Raw genomic sequence first — 12,924 nt, 5'->3', positions numbered from 1 at the left:
AATCATGCACTTTCCCCGGGCGTGGAAGCAGCCGTCGAAGCCAGGATGCTGCGCTTCCCGGCAGCCTGGAACGCAGGTCGGCGCTGAGGACTGTCCTGCTCCCTCCCGGGAGGAGAGCTCGAAGAGCTCTAAGAGCAAGAGGGTCCGGCTGCTCCAAAGCAGCGGGCTCCCCCGCGCACCGGATGCTCCAGGTCCGTGAGATGCTGTCATGACCTGGGCGAATTACACGTTGTGTACAGCCAGATGACCTGATGCCGGGCGGCAGCAAGTTCCTGCCGTTTTGGTTTTTTAATCTCCGCCCTCGAGCCGCCCGACGCGCGGCCGCGCAGCCCTGCGGGCACCTCGCTGACAGGCCCCGGGCGAAGCCGCTCCGAGCCCCAGCTGTTCCCCGCCGCCGTCTTCCAAACATAATAACGGGACCAGGGAACCCCCTCAGGGAAGAACCGTCGCGAACTCGTTTGGGCAAGGACTGAGCTTCGTGTCCCCGGTGTGCTCTCACTGCCGCCCTGGCTCGGCTCTGGTTAGGACAGACACTTCAGCGAAGCCTCGGCCTCTCTGAGCCCGATGCCAGCCGAACGGGAGGCAACTGCAGCCTTTCTTGGTTATTAATTCGCTGCCCCCTCTTTCCCACCGGAGCCTCCGAGGGACGTGTGTCTGCACGCGGAGAAGAGCGGCAGTTGTGCGGCGGGGAGCAAGGCTCCCGGCGAAGCGCTGCCGTTCTTACAGACGTTTCTTCTCACGTAACTCTTCCACTGAGCATCACCACCGAGAGCCTAGAAGAAAGACGAGTGGAAAAATAAAGCAAATCGAAGCCACAGGACCTGGGGAAAGAGGACCGCTGCGGGGTTCAGTCTAGACTGTCCCTACTTTGGTATCCGCTGCTGCACCTACTGAGCAGGCGAATAGCACCTAGCTGTTGGAGGAGCTGGTGATGGCTGCAAGGACAGTTAAAAGCAGGAAAAAAATCAGTTATCGATCCTGGACAGCTACTCTTGACTTGTGCACAAAGAGGATTTCCCTTAAGTAGGTTTTTTTTTTTTTCTTTCTCGTATAACTTGTATTCCTAAAAGCATCATAGAAAGAAAACAATGAGTAGAAGATCAGTATTAAAAGGCAAAACGTGAGGTGTTCGCTGAAAGTATGGGCTTGACAAACCTGCCTGCCAACAGCCCTCTTGGAGGCTCGTTTGGGTGTCCGACTGATGCAGAAGGGGCTGCAGGACAGGGACTGCAGCCCCCTGGTCCTGCTCATGCTGCGGGGGGCCCGGCAGGAGGAACCCGTCGCCCCGGTTCGCCGGCGGGGCTCCAGAGAGCGTGGAGGCGTGGACGGAAAGCTGAGGGCACTGAAGGGAAGCGACGTCGAGGGACGTGGGTGAGCAAGTTACAGCATTGGTGTTCCTCCCTGCAAAGTCCTCCTCTCTGGCGGATATCTCCAGCCGCGACGAGCCTTTGTTTCAATTGTTACTTGTTTTAAAAGGAAAGAAAGAAAGGAAAAAGGAGGCTGGCGCTGCCGTACCATCTCCTCGCTGCAGCCTGGGAGGTCAAAATCCGATGTTTTTGTTAATAACAACAAACCCAACACTTCGCTTGTTTTAGCGGGCGTGGATTTAATGGATAAAATCCTGGAAATTAATTGTTTCTCCAGCCTTGTTAAAGTAGATGGGTCTCATTACTCGCCACGGGCCCTGCGTGACGCCCACTGCCGTTAATTCTTGGGGGTAGGGGATTTATTAATGCCGTTGCAGGTAACAACAGCAGTTGTGAGCGGGTCCTGGGCGCCAGGGCAGCGTCTCTGGTGAGAGCGGTGTTCCTGGAGACCCCGGAGGTGATTAGTATTAGTAGCAAAGCATCTTTTCAGGTGGAAAATCCGCAACTCCTAGACACGTGCCGGTACGTACTGATAACAGGAAAGTGGGGTTGATGAGTGCTACCGGAGTCTTTAGAGCTCTGGTGCTCTCAGGACAGCTATTCCAGAATGTCTGCTTGTTCTCATGCCTTTTGTGCGTGAGAGCACCAGGAGGAGAACTAAAAGTGGCCCTGATTTTAATCATACATCATTGCCCCTGTCTGCTGGGTCCATAAACTTCGCCTGCAGGCTGAAATAGCATTGACTCATGCTGAACTCTCTTCCAGTGGCTGATTACTGAAGTGGAATCTGTCTGATCGACTTAATAAGAATTTACCACTGCACTAAATGACGAAAATTTAGTTTTTGCATGACTGGGTTTTTGCAGTTGATGGCATTTTGAGCTCTCCCTCCTGGAGGCAAATAATCCCCATAAATACTCTTGTTCCTGACCCCATTAGTCAGATCCAGAGCCAACACCACTTTGAACTGTTGTGTAGAGAGCTGCTTTAGATATTTCTAAACATGTTGGCAAGTGAGAAAACTCTGACCTGTGCACCTTGCAATAACAATGTAGGGTTCCTGCAAAGGACCAACAGCTTGGAAGACAAGGGCCGGATCGTCAGCTCCCTGAAGGAACGACAGTCCTCCAAGAACCTGCTGGCATGCGAGAACAGCGAGAAGGAATCCAGGTTCCGGCGCACCGAGACAGACTTCTCCAATTTGTATGCCAGAGGTAAATGCTCTTTATAGCTTCTGCTTGCTCCAGCTCGGGCACGTCCTTTACTAGTCTGACCTCGCCTCCCGTGGAAGTGCAGCCACATTCAGACCGTGCTTTTGCTTGGTTGTTTTTGAAGGCCGTTCTGTGTGTGTGTTTGCTGAGAACAGCAATGGCAATGTGTACAAGTTTCCCGAAATGCAATTTTACTTACTTAGGGTTGATCCTCTGCAGCTCAGCTCCAGCGGTACTTCGGGGATGACTCCAGATCCAGCCTCCGGGAGGAGAGCAATTTATTTTTTTATTTCCTCCTCAGTAAAACAGCAATGAAACGGTTCGTGGTTGTTGGTACAGGGCCATTGACAATGAGACTGGGAAGGGGAAATCAATCCCGTCACGGGATGGGGGCACGGAAGATTTGCAGAAAGGCAGGTGCGGGTTTGGGGTGCTCTTGGTCCCCGGGAGGTGAGTGCGCCCCACGGCGTTAGAGGTGGGTGCTCTTGGCCGGGGTGCCTCGGAGGTGCCGTCTCTGTTTCCGTGGGCGACCTGGGCTCGCCCTTCCTCACCGAGCGAGAGGGGCCGGCACCCCCGAGGGTAGCGGCGAGTAGCACTCGCCGGGGAGCAAAGGGAGCGAGCGGGGCGGCTCGGGGCTGGGCGCCTGCCCCGCCACAGCAAGGCTGCGCCGGGACCACGGCTTCTGGGTCCTGGGGGTTGCTGCAGGTGGCCGGGGCTGATTCATCTCCGCCTCTAGCTCCTAAAGCAGGCGCTGACGGCTGGTTTGCCCCACAGATTTGCTGCCCGCCAAGAATGGCGAGGAGCAGACCATGCAGTTCCTGCTGGAGGTCGTGGACATCCTTCTCAACTACGTGAAGAAAACGTTTGACAGATCTACTAAAGTGCTGGACTTCCACCACCCACACCAGCTCTTGGAGGGCATGGAGGGCTTTAACCTGGAGCTCTCAGACAACCCCGAGTCTCTGGAGCAGATCCTGGTGGACTGCCGGGACACGCTGAAATACGGAGTGAGGACAGGTAGGTACTCGCACACTACTTGAAGAGTCCCTCCTGGGGCTTTTTTTCTGGTCCACGGTGAGGTGAGCAGGCTTGAGCCCACAGAGGTAAGTCCACACCCTCGACTCTGCCTCCCAGGAGGCTCTGCTCCAGGGCTGTCTGTGGGCGCTGGAAATGTCTCTGCTCAGAGACTTCAGTTATTGATGCTTCATATGTCCCTGGCGGGCAGGTTCGATGCTGTTTGTGGAGCCCAGAAACAAGTTTTTAAGACGTAATCTCTTTCACTTGATGAAATGCGAGCTGTCTGTATCTCCAGGGAGCAATATCATTAGGTAAATGAGGGCATAAATGACACTGAATTTGCAGTTTTTCTTCTTTATGTTCACCAGACGTTTAATGAAAAAGAGACTGAAATCCTAGGAATCATCAATAAAGGAACCCTGTGGATTTCAGCCCATTACCCAGAAGCCCTGCCTGTCCAGGTCCTTCTGAATCGGATAGAAATGCCCGTTTATAATCACTTTTACTGGGTGAACCGTACTCAGGCTCTAGAGGAGACACTGTGCTCATTTGGACTGTTTGGCCTGAAGTGTTGTGCATCTGTATCAGCAGAAAGCTCGGCTGGAGATAAGCCCTTATTGCTGTCCGTACCCAAGCAGGTCAGGAACTAGAGCGATAAGGGAGCGTGCCTGCTCTCCCCAGTCCTGCACCAGCGCTGCAGAGTGCTGCCCGGCGAGCAGCCGGCTTCGGCTAGGCTCTTCATCCGACAGCCCCTGGCTGGGCAGCTGCGGGCAGTGGCTCCTGAAGGACGGGGCGCTGCTTTTTCCTCTGTTTAGTTGTGCAGCTGTGAAAACCCAGCGCAGCACATTCAAGGAACAAAATCTTGACAACAAATGTGGTGGCTAGCTTCCTGTCTTTTCCCATTTACCTGGTGGTTTGATTTATTCAAGAATACCAGAGGAATATTTTGATTTTGTGCCTTTATTCAAAGCGTATTTCAAGCCCAGACCCGTGAGTTGTTGAACAGGTGGTCAACAGCAAAGCAGGAGTCACTGTGGTGATGTGCTTACACTGTTATTCCGCTTTTGATTGCTCCGGGATTTCGAGCACCCTCTTCCGCTCACCCCAGCCTCCCTTGGAGCTTTTGCGGGACCGGCAGTACCTTTCCCCGAGAGCTGAGATACTGATCTCCGATCAGACACAAGCTCAGTTCAAAGCAGTACTTGGTGCAGCTTTAAAGAAGAGCTGCTCGGGCTGTGTGACGCTCCAGGACACCCACCCTGGCTTCCCGGGCTCCAAGGGCTCACGCTCTCACTCCAGGTGACTCTCCCTTTTAAGCCAGAGTGGCTGAATCTGCAGCTCAGCCTGAGGAGTCAAAGGCTTGCTAATAGCTTTAGGAGGCCAGTGAAATGTCTCTTAAATTAACTTCCCAAACTGCGTGGTATGACAAGGGAGAGAAATGCCCATTTGCAAAGCAAATAGCTAAGCCATGGTGATAGCTTTGGGCTACAGCCCTGAGCCGCTTCCCCTCCCTATTTCGCCGATTTCCGCGGCAGCCTCCTCTTCAGGGCGTGTGCGCATCACTCCAAAAAGGTTCCCGTTGACATTGCTCGGAGCAGAATTACATTTATTTCTTTATGTCATAAGATGCTGATGTTCCCTGTGTTGAGCTAAATGCGACATGACAGAGTCCCTCCGGGCGTCGAGCTCTGGCCCCCACTCTCGGGCTGGGCTGTCCCCAGCGTGTTCTCTGCGCGTCCTTTCCCAAGAGAGCAGAGATAAGGGCTAAATCATGACACCTTGACCTCAAAGTCCGTCATCGTTTGTTAGGAATTTAATCTCTTCATGCTGGAAAAGTAGATCCCCAATAGCGGGGCTTATTGCTTATAAACGTTGGGCTGAAACACAGGATTATGATCGACTTCGGTTTGATAGCAAAGCCTATGCTTGTGAGGTGAACCCCGGCTTTTAAACCATATGGGGAAAATGCCCGTGACGACGGGCTCTTGGGGGGCTCTCAGCCGCGAGGGGACGTTTCCCACCGAAACCCCGCAACACGACGCTCTGTGGCCGCGCAGGCTCCCCCGTACCCCTCCCTTCTGCCCGCAGCCTCCTGACCAGCGGGTGAGCCTTCCTTTCTTTCTCCATTCAAATACAAATGACCCCAGCACCTGCAAGTTGTTGCTGCCAAGTATCGCCCCTGCCCACGGCCCCCGACCTCCACGGTGCTGTCAAGGAGGGTGCGGGGGGAAGCGGTGGGAACCGCCTCGGGAGATGGGCCGCTCTGAGTCCTTGCACAGGCTCCGGAGGTGTTGCACAGGCTCAGCTGGCTCTGAGGTTCTCTTTTTTTAATATAAACTTTAATGATTCTGCAGAGGAGCTCTCTCCAAAGCTATTTTCCCAGTTTCTAACAAGACATTTGCGAATGTTGGTTGACGGTCTCCACATGAACTTGCTTTGAAAACTTGGCTGCAAGTGTGTTGTGAGTGTAAAACTGTGGTTTTGTCAGGATAGTTGAACAGTTTAAAACTGAAACCTGAAAGACACCGGTGGAGTTGTTTTAAGTTGCTCTCAATTCTCTTTCCAGGTCACCCTCGCTTTTTCAATCAGCTGTCTACAGGACTGGACATCATTGGCTTGGCTGGGGAGTGGCTGACGTCAACTGCTAACACAAACATGTAAGCAGTGTCTTGTCAGCATTTGTGACTGGTGCTCAGAGGAGCTACCATCTATCATGGTACACATGTGTTGTCATAGACGTGTATAATATTCTCCTTTAAAGACCAATTGCTGCATCTTCAATAACAGTGTCTCATATTTTTCCTAATGTGGCAGTAATACAACAAAAATAGTTACATAAAGCTGAACAGTTTTACATTTCTGTTTAATAGAAATGCAAATATCCCAGAGCACATGATAAATAAAACATGCTGATTCTAATATAATAGCATGAAATGATTTTTCTTCTCTTGGACCCATCTTCTTTATTTTTTCCAATTTTCTTTTTTAAGCTTTGTCTCTAGATTGAATAATTGTGCAGCTACCTATATATTAACAGAAAATACAAAATATATGTAAAACTTCATTGTCTTTTCTCCTATTGACTTCAGAGGTAGCAGGCTTGGGGTACTTCATGTGCTGGTAAAGAAGTGGGTTTTGAGTGATTTCAAAATGTTTGAAAATGTGACAATTAAAATTAATTTGATAATGAAGGAATTAGTCTAAGATTTATTAAAGTTGTGTGTAAATAAACAAATGGAAACATTAAAAAAGTAAAACTTTACATCTAGAACGTATTAATGAGGAAATTGTTCCTGATTTTTCTTGACCTCAAATTTAATGAAAACTAGATGTAAATGTGAGGTACTATGTTGAATTCTTGCAACAGAGTGTAATTAATGAAAAAAGCCCCACCAAACCAAAAAAACCTTCTAGCTAGTTTTTTATTTATATATTGATTTGTATTTGCTCAAAAATGTGAAGGTAGTCCAAATATATACATACATACATATATATATATACACACACACGCACACACACATACACATATATACAAATGTATACGTTTCAGTCCTGAATTGGGTGTGTTTTAACTCTAAAGTTACCTGTTTTGGGTAGTTTGTTGCTAATTGGCAGAACACAGAAAATGTATCTGTTGATTGGAAAATGAACAATATTTTCACTGGCTTATCCATGAGTAAATGGTTCATTAAGTATAGCTGATTACTAGCAGCTCTATGTAGATTATGACCTGTACCTGTTTTGTGACGTTAGCAATAAAGAAAAATACGTAAGACGCTCCAGCCAAAACCAGTCTGCTCTTCATAATCATCATCTTCTCAATTAGTTCTGTCTCTGCTAAAATGGTATGAGACTTTCAGATTTAAAAGCTGATTGGGAGGAAAACCCAGCAACATGCATTTTAATCATAAAACAAGTATTGAAAAGTGCTTTGAAGTGCCTTCATTTTTTTTTTTCCCACACCAAAATTAAAAGTGAAAAGAAACCTGATTACATTTCTAAAATAAAACTTTGCTTAAATATTATTTTTCTGTGACAAAAGGTATTTCAGAGAGTGTCAGTTTTGCAAGCACCTTTTCCTTTGACTTAGTTATCCTTTTGTAATCAGTGAAATTGCACAACTCTGACAGGACATGCTAGAATTGAGCTCTGTGGCAGTATTATGAAATACTGGCATAATTATTGAGAGCATCACACTCATTCAGTTCTGAAAGAGTAACTTTTTTTTTTTTTTAATGAGATTGCTTTTGCCTTTGTTTTTTAAAGTAAATTGTTAAATAGCTAGTTCTATACAACTAGTTTCTGATCCATTTATACTTTAAGCAACAATGTATCCTGAAAATACTTCTCTGCAAGCGTGTACATTGAGTATCTATTTGCTCATATGAGGTTTAGCAAATGCAAAATAATATATTGCTCTCTTTTTTTTTTTTTTTTTTTTCCAGAGAATGAAGGTCAATATGATATGCTTTCAAATAACACAGTAATTGCAAGTAAAGTTAAAGCAAGGTGTTTGTAGAATATGATTCAAAGAACTGGCAGAAAAGTTTATAAAAAATAGCCAAATCATCTCTGGGCTCTGGAGAGCATATCACTTGTTTTGAGCAGTGTTCCAGCACAGAAGAGCAGGTTCTGACCTTTAGCAGATACTGTTATAACCTATTTCAGCTACACAAACATGTAACACACAAGCAACAGTAACACTGAATTATGGCTGGGAATGTTTTCTTCTGCCATTTTTCCTTTTCCAATTATAAACAATACTTAAAGGCTTTATGAAGAGTTAAAAATACATGTTTTCTTTCACAAATGAGTTTTGAGTAATCAAAACATCTGTACTCTTAAAATTTTAAGTTGTCATCAGGGAATGTTACTTAAATGTCACTGTGAAGATAACTTATTAAATTAAACTTAATAAGCTTCCCACATTGACTACGAAATAACGTCTCCATGTGCTATTCATAGCTCAATCACTAATCATAAGACTTTTCAGAACGGAAATTTCAGAAGTTGGCATTACTTGTCCAGCTCTAGGGATCTGCAGTGGGGGACTTTTGCTTACCATGCAGCAGGCAGCTGAGGTTAGAAAGCAGTTTTATTATCTGGAAATTATCTTTATGCCTGCTGTTAGCCAAAATGAGAGAGTTATATTGATATTGTCAGTATTACACATTTATGTTTATGAAAATGGAACATGGAAAATGACGTAACATGCTTTATATTTATTTTCGGAATGCTTTTTACATACTGGCAAAAGGGGAAACAGATAGGTAGAATGATTTGACCTGATAAAATTATTTGGCATTTAGGTGAGAGCAGAATTAAGCCAGCACTGGTCACTATCAAAAAACCTGTTAATTTATTCTGTTAGTAAAGAGCTGAGACTCACGACTGAGTGAACTTTGGCAATATGTGATTTAAAAAAAAAAAATCATAGTCATCATCTAACATATCTGCATTTGCCTTATTGTTTATAATAATCTGCAGTCTTATTTGTCAATCTTTAGAGACTCAGAAATTAAACACATAATAAATAAATGCTATTTTACTTTTGGTTTTACTTTGTGAACACTTGATATTTTATATACAAAAAACTTTCTTAATATTTTGGGTTTTTTTCTGTACAAGCCTTTAAGTCTTCTGGGTAGCATGTAGAGATCAATGTGCAAGGTCTTAAGACAAAATTCAAAAGGTGCTTAAAGTGATGGAAAAAAAATCACTTTGACTTAAACATGCCTTGTAGTAGACTACAGTGATTTATACACTGCTGAGTTCCTGTTGAATTCAGTTTGTCATTCTACCTAAATAAAGAATGGAATATATCCTAGACAAAAAAAAACACCCCAACACTGTTAGCAGACACCAAGTGGTTTGTTAGTTTTGTCTCTCTGTAAATATTGGCAGGACCTAAACTTCAGATCAATGGTCAGCTGTCTGTCTCTGACAGTTCTAGTGATAAGGAAAGCAAAATAAGCAGTATTTTGGCTTCTGAAAACAGCAATTACAACAGTTAAATTACAAATGCGGTTTAAAGGGATGTTTTAAAAACAGTTGTGGTGTTTCTTCGATAGACTAAGGACACATAAAGATTGTATAAAAAAAATTAATATTTTAACTAACCAGTGTAGCTGTAAATAAAAGACAAGCTTTTCCGACACACGTTCCCTTCCTCATACTGCACGTCTCCTTAAAGTTTGCCATACGTACTCTCAAAATATCATTTTAATATTAGAGAGACAACACACATTTTGGCAAAATTATTCAAGTGGAAGACATCAGATCCAAAGTGTCAGGGTGTCATTCTTATAGATTCATTTGGAAATCATAGGCTGATTGTTTAGTTTCTCTCTGCCTTTTTTTTTTTTTTTTTACTTGACATACACAGCAAGCAGTTTGTTTACAGCAGTAGCAATTTATCCATGTACCTGGATCACCAAAAATGGTTGAATGGCTGTCACTTCTTATCCATATACTTGACTATGACATCAGGGCATTCCAGACTATGCAATGGTTTTGCTTTCTTTAACTGGATACAATAGTTGACTGCTGACTTGTTTTTTGTAATTGGTAATTAGAAAATCATCATTTATAATTACTCTTGACAGTTATTGATCTCATGGTATTGTAGAATAAGTTGTCCTTGGAGATCATCAACAGAATAAATCCACATAATTAATTGCATTTAGACTTTGAAGCCTTTGCTCAATACTTCCAATTATGGTTGTGTTTAGGTCAGTGAAGTTCACTGTTTTCATAAGGATTTGGCAATATATTATTTCACAAGTGTGAAATTGGCACTTCAGGAAAAAAATGTTTTACAGTACAATCCTGTACAGCAGTCAGCAGCATTATGCTGGTGGGCATTGGATCTTATGGTGGGTGCAAAAGAGCTAATACTGCAGTTTTTATTGACCAATATTTCCAGTATTGTCTTCCTGAGGATTTTTGCTTGGGTAAAGTTTGCAATATCAGAACCTCAATTTATAGCAAAAGTTTTAGGATTATTAAGCATTTTTGCAAATAATCATAGACTTGGAATTTACTGTGTTTTTAGGATCTGTATTTGATCTTGGTTGGTTGGTTTTGTTTGCTTTATCCATGCAGGTTTACCTATGAAATTGCCCCTGTTTTTGTCCTCATGGAACAAATAACACTTCGAAAGATGAGAGAGATTATTGGATGGTCAAATAAAGATGGTGATGGAATATTCTCACCTGGTGAGTCAGTCTTCTCTGTTTTGATGGTTTGACGGAAACTTCAAAAGTTAAAATAAACATAAGCTGCATCTGAATTTCCACAATATCTGCAACACAATGCATCAGATATTTAGAAGAAGGAATTTCCCACGTGAAGTACATGCTTTGTTTAAGCATCCCACAGAGAATTTGGGGAAAAAATATCTTTGAGTATCATGGATGACTAACATTTAAAACCTGAGCTCCGCGACATAGCTGGGGACACTTTCTGCACTTTATTTCTGGGGGTGCTGAGCAAGCACAACTCCTGTTGACTGATAGCTCTTGAGAATCATACACTGACTTTTTTGATCAGTGGAGATTTGAGCTCACAGTCAGAAAAAGGCAGTTGCCTGTCACTTTCTGGGACTTATTATTCGGGACATAATCTGACTGGATTCACCAGTGTGATTCTGAAGATGAAGTGTCATCCCACTAAGGTGATATAAAGTCTGTCAGCAGTGACAGAACAAGACTGGTAAACCATGTGGAAGACCTGGGCTCATGTGTAGACAACATGGGGGTCCAGCAAAACTCCAGATTTCTGGGTTTGGGGTGTGGGGAACACCATATTGTTTTGGAGGGTGAAGGACAATTTCACCTCCTTCTGGAGCAGCCCATATACAATCCAGGAATGCACACTTTGCTTGGTCTCCAGGTCCATCTAGAAATATATAGATCATTCTCAGTGTTCTTGTTGATGAAGAAGTATTAGAGGAATAAGTTATCCTAGACTTTGCGGATGAAATGCAGATTACTAAATTTTGAGGTCTGCGTTGTAGAAGTGAGCTAACTGTCCTGGGCTCTTTTTAGCAGTAAACCAAGAGAAAAAGGAGCTTTCCCTCAATTCACATTCTACCAAAGTAAGTGTCAGAACAGATTAGCTGAATCATAGCCTGCAAAGTGCCTCTTTCCATTAATTGACTATAAGGAAACTTAGAATAACCAGCTCTGCAGTAGAAATCTACCTTTCAGGCATCTACTTCTATACCTACAATGAGATGGGATAAATCCATCCAGTATGCGATCTTTCTTCAGTTTCACAATTTGATACGTTCCTGTTATTCTTTCTAACAAAAAGTTGTCATCCAAAAGCAGCACAAGAAAAGCCGAATTTTTTAGGAATGTGTTACAAATGTTAGCAATTGAAAGAGATGATGGATAGAAATTCTAACCATCAGTGTGACTTTCTAGAGGATCTGTCCCTATGCTGTTTATACAGATGACCATGCATTTCAGAGATATATTTTTTTCACTACTAATTTCCCTGGCATACTAGAAATGAGACTTGTATGTCTAATAAGCATTTTTTCCTCATTGTTGCTATTTTATTATTCATTCATTTATTCATTCACAGGAGGAGCTATCTCCAACATGTATAGCATAATGGCTGCACGCTACAAGTATTTCCCTGAAGTCAAAACCAAAGGCATGGCTGCAGTTCCTAAACTGGTTCTCTTTACCTCAGAACATGTGAGCTTAATATGCTGCCAATTCTTATTTTATTGATGTATGTTGTGAAGATGTTTCATCATGAAACAACCACTCCACTAAATGTGTATATGTTTTGCTGCAGAGTCACTACTCAATAAAGAAAGCTGGAGCTGCACTTGGATTTGGAACAGACAACGTGATTTTGATAAAATGCAATGAAAGGTAGGATGAATGCTAAGGTTTTGATATATTAAAAGCGTTCAGCTGTTAAATTTGTTGTATTGTGCTTAAGAACTGGTCTGGTACAGTGTGTCAAGTTGCTAATGGCCTGTTGAGAAAATCCTATTAGATTATTTCAACTGTAGCTACTATTTTCATGTGCACTCTTTAATTTTCTCTGTCTTTCTATTTCTACAATAATTGCAGAGGCAAAATAATACCGGCTGATTTGGAGGCAAAAATTCTGGAAGCAAAACAAAAGGTATGTGTTTTTAAAAATTAGTGCTTAAATGCTTGGCTTAGTAAAATTAGCTCTTCCTTTGAAAGCTGAAGGTTAACATTAAAAGATAACATTATAAACTTTTTAAATAATATTTTCAGCTGCTTAATTTTACATTCGTATGTTGTTTAGGGAATGATCTATATGCCTTGCTAAGTTTT

The 12,924-nt window shown here is 43.6% G+C and overlaps 1 protein-coding gene across 1 annotated transcript in view; it reads left to right on the top strand.

The window, feature by feature from the left end:
• The window catches only part of GAD1 (glutamate decarboxylase 1), a gene marked incomplete at its 5' end in the record, with an annotated part of 28,938 nt that overhangs the window by 4,607 nt on the left and 11,407 nt on the right, over positions 1-12,924 (top strand). The window contains 7 exons of the mRNA XM_080347064.1: positions 2,423-2,581; positions 3,353-3,595; positions 6,162-6,252; positions 10,700-10,812; positions 12,188-12,303; positions 12,407-12,486; positions 12,691-12,745. Of these exons, the coding sequence (XP_080203190.1) occupies positions 2,423-2,581; positions 3,353-3,595; positions 6,162-6,252; positions 10,700-10,812; positions 12,188-12,303; positions 12,407-12,486; positions 12,691-12,745 (857 nt within the window). The remainder of the gene's footprint in view (positions 1-2,422; positions 2,582-3,352; positions 3,596-6,161; positions 6,253-10,699; positions 10,813-12,187; positions 12,304-12,406; positions 12,487-12,690; positions 12,746-12,924) is intronic.

Source organism: Nesoenas mayeri, assembly GCF_963082525.1.
Source record: "Nesoenas mayeri genome assembly, chromosome: 6".
Lineage (NCBI taxonomy): Eukaryota > Metazoa > Chordata > Aves > Columbiformes > Columbidae > Nesoenas > Nesoenas mayeri.
Note: the sequence above shows the minus strand (reverse complement) of the source record. Positions and strands in the feature narration are given on the sequence as shown.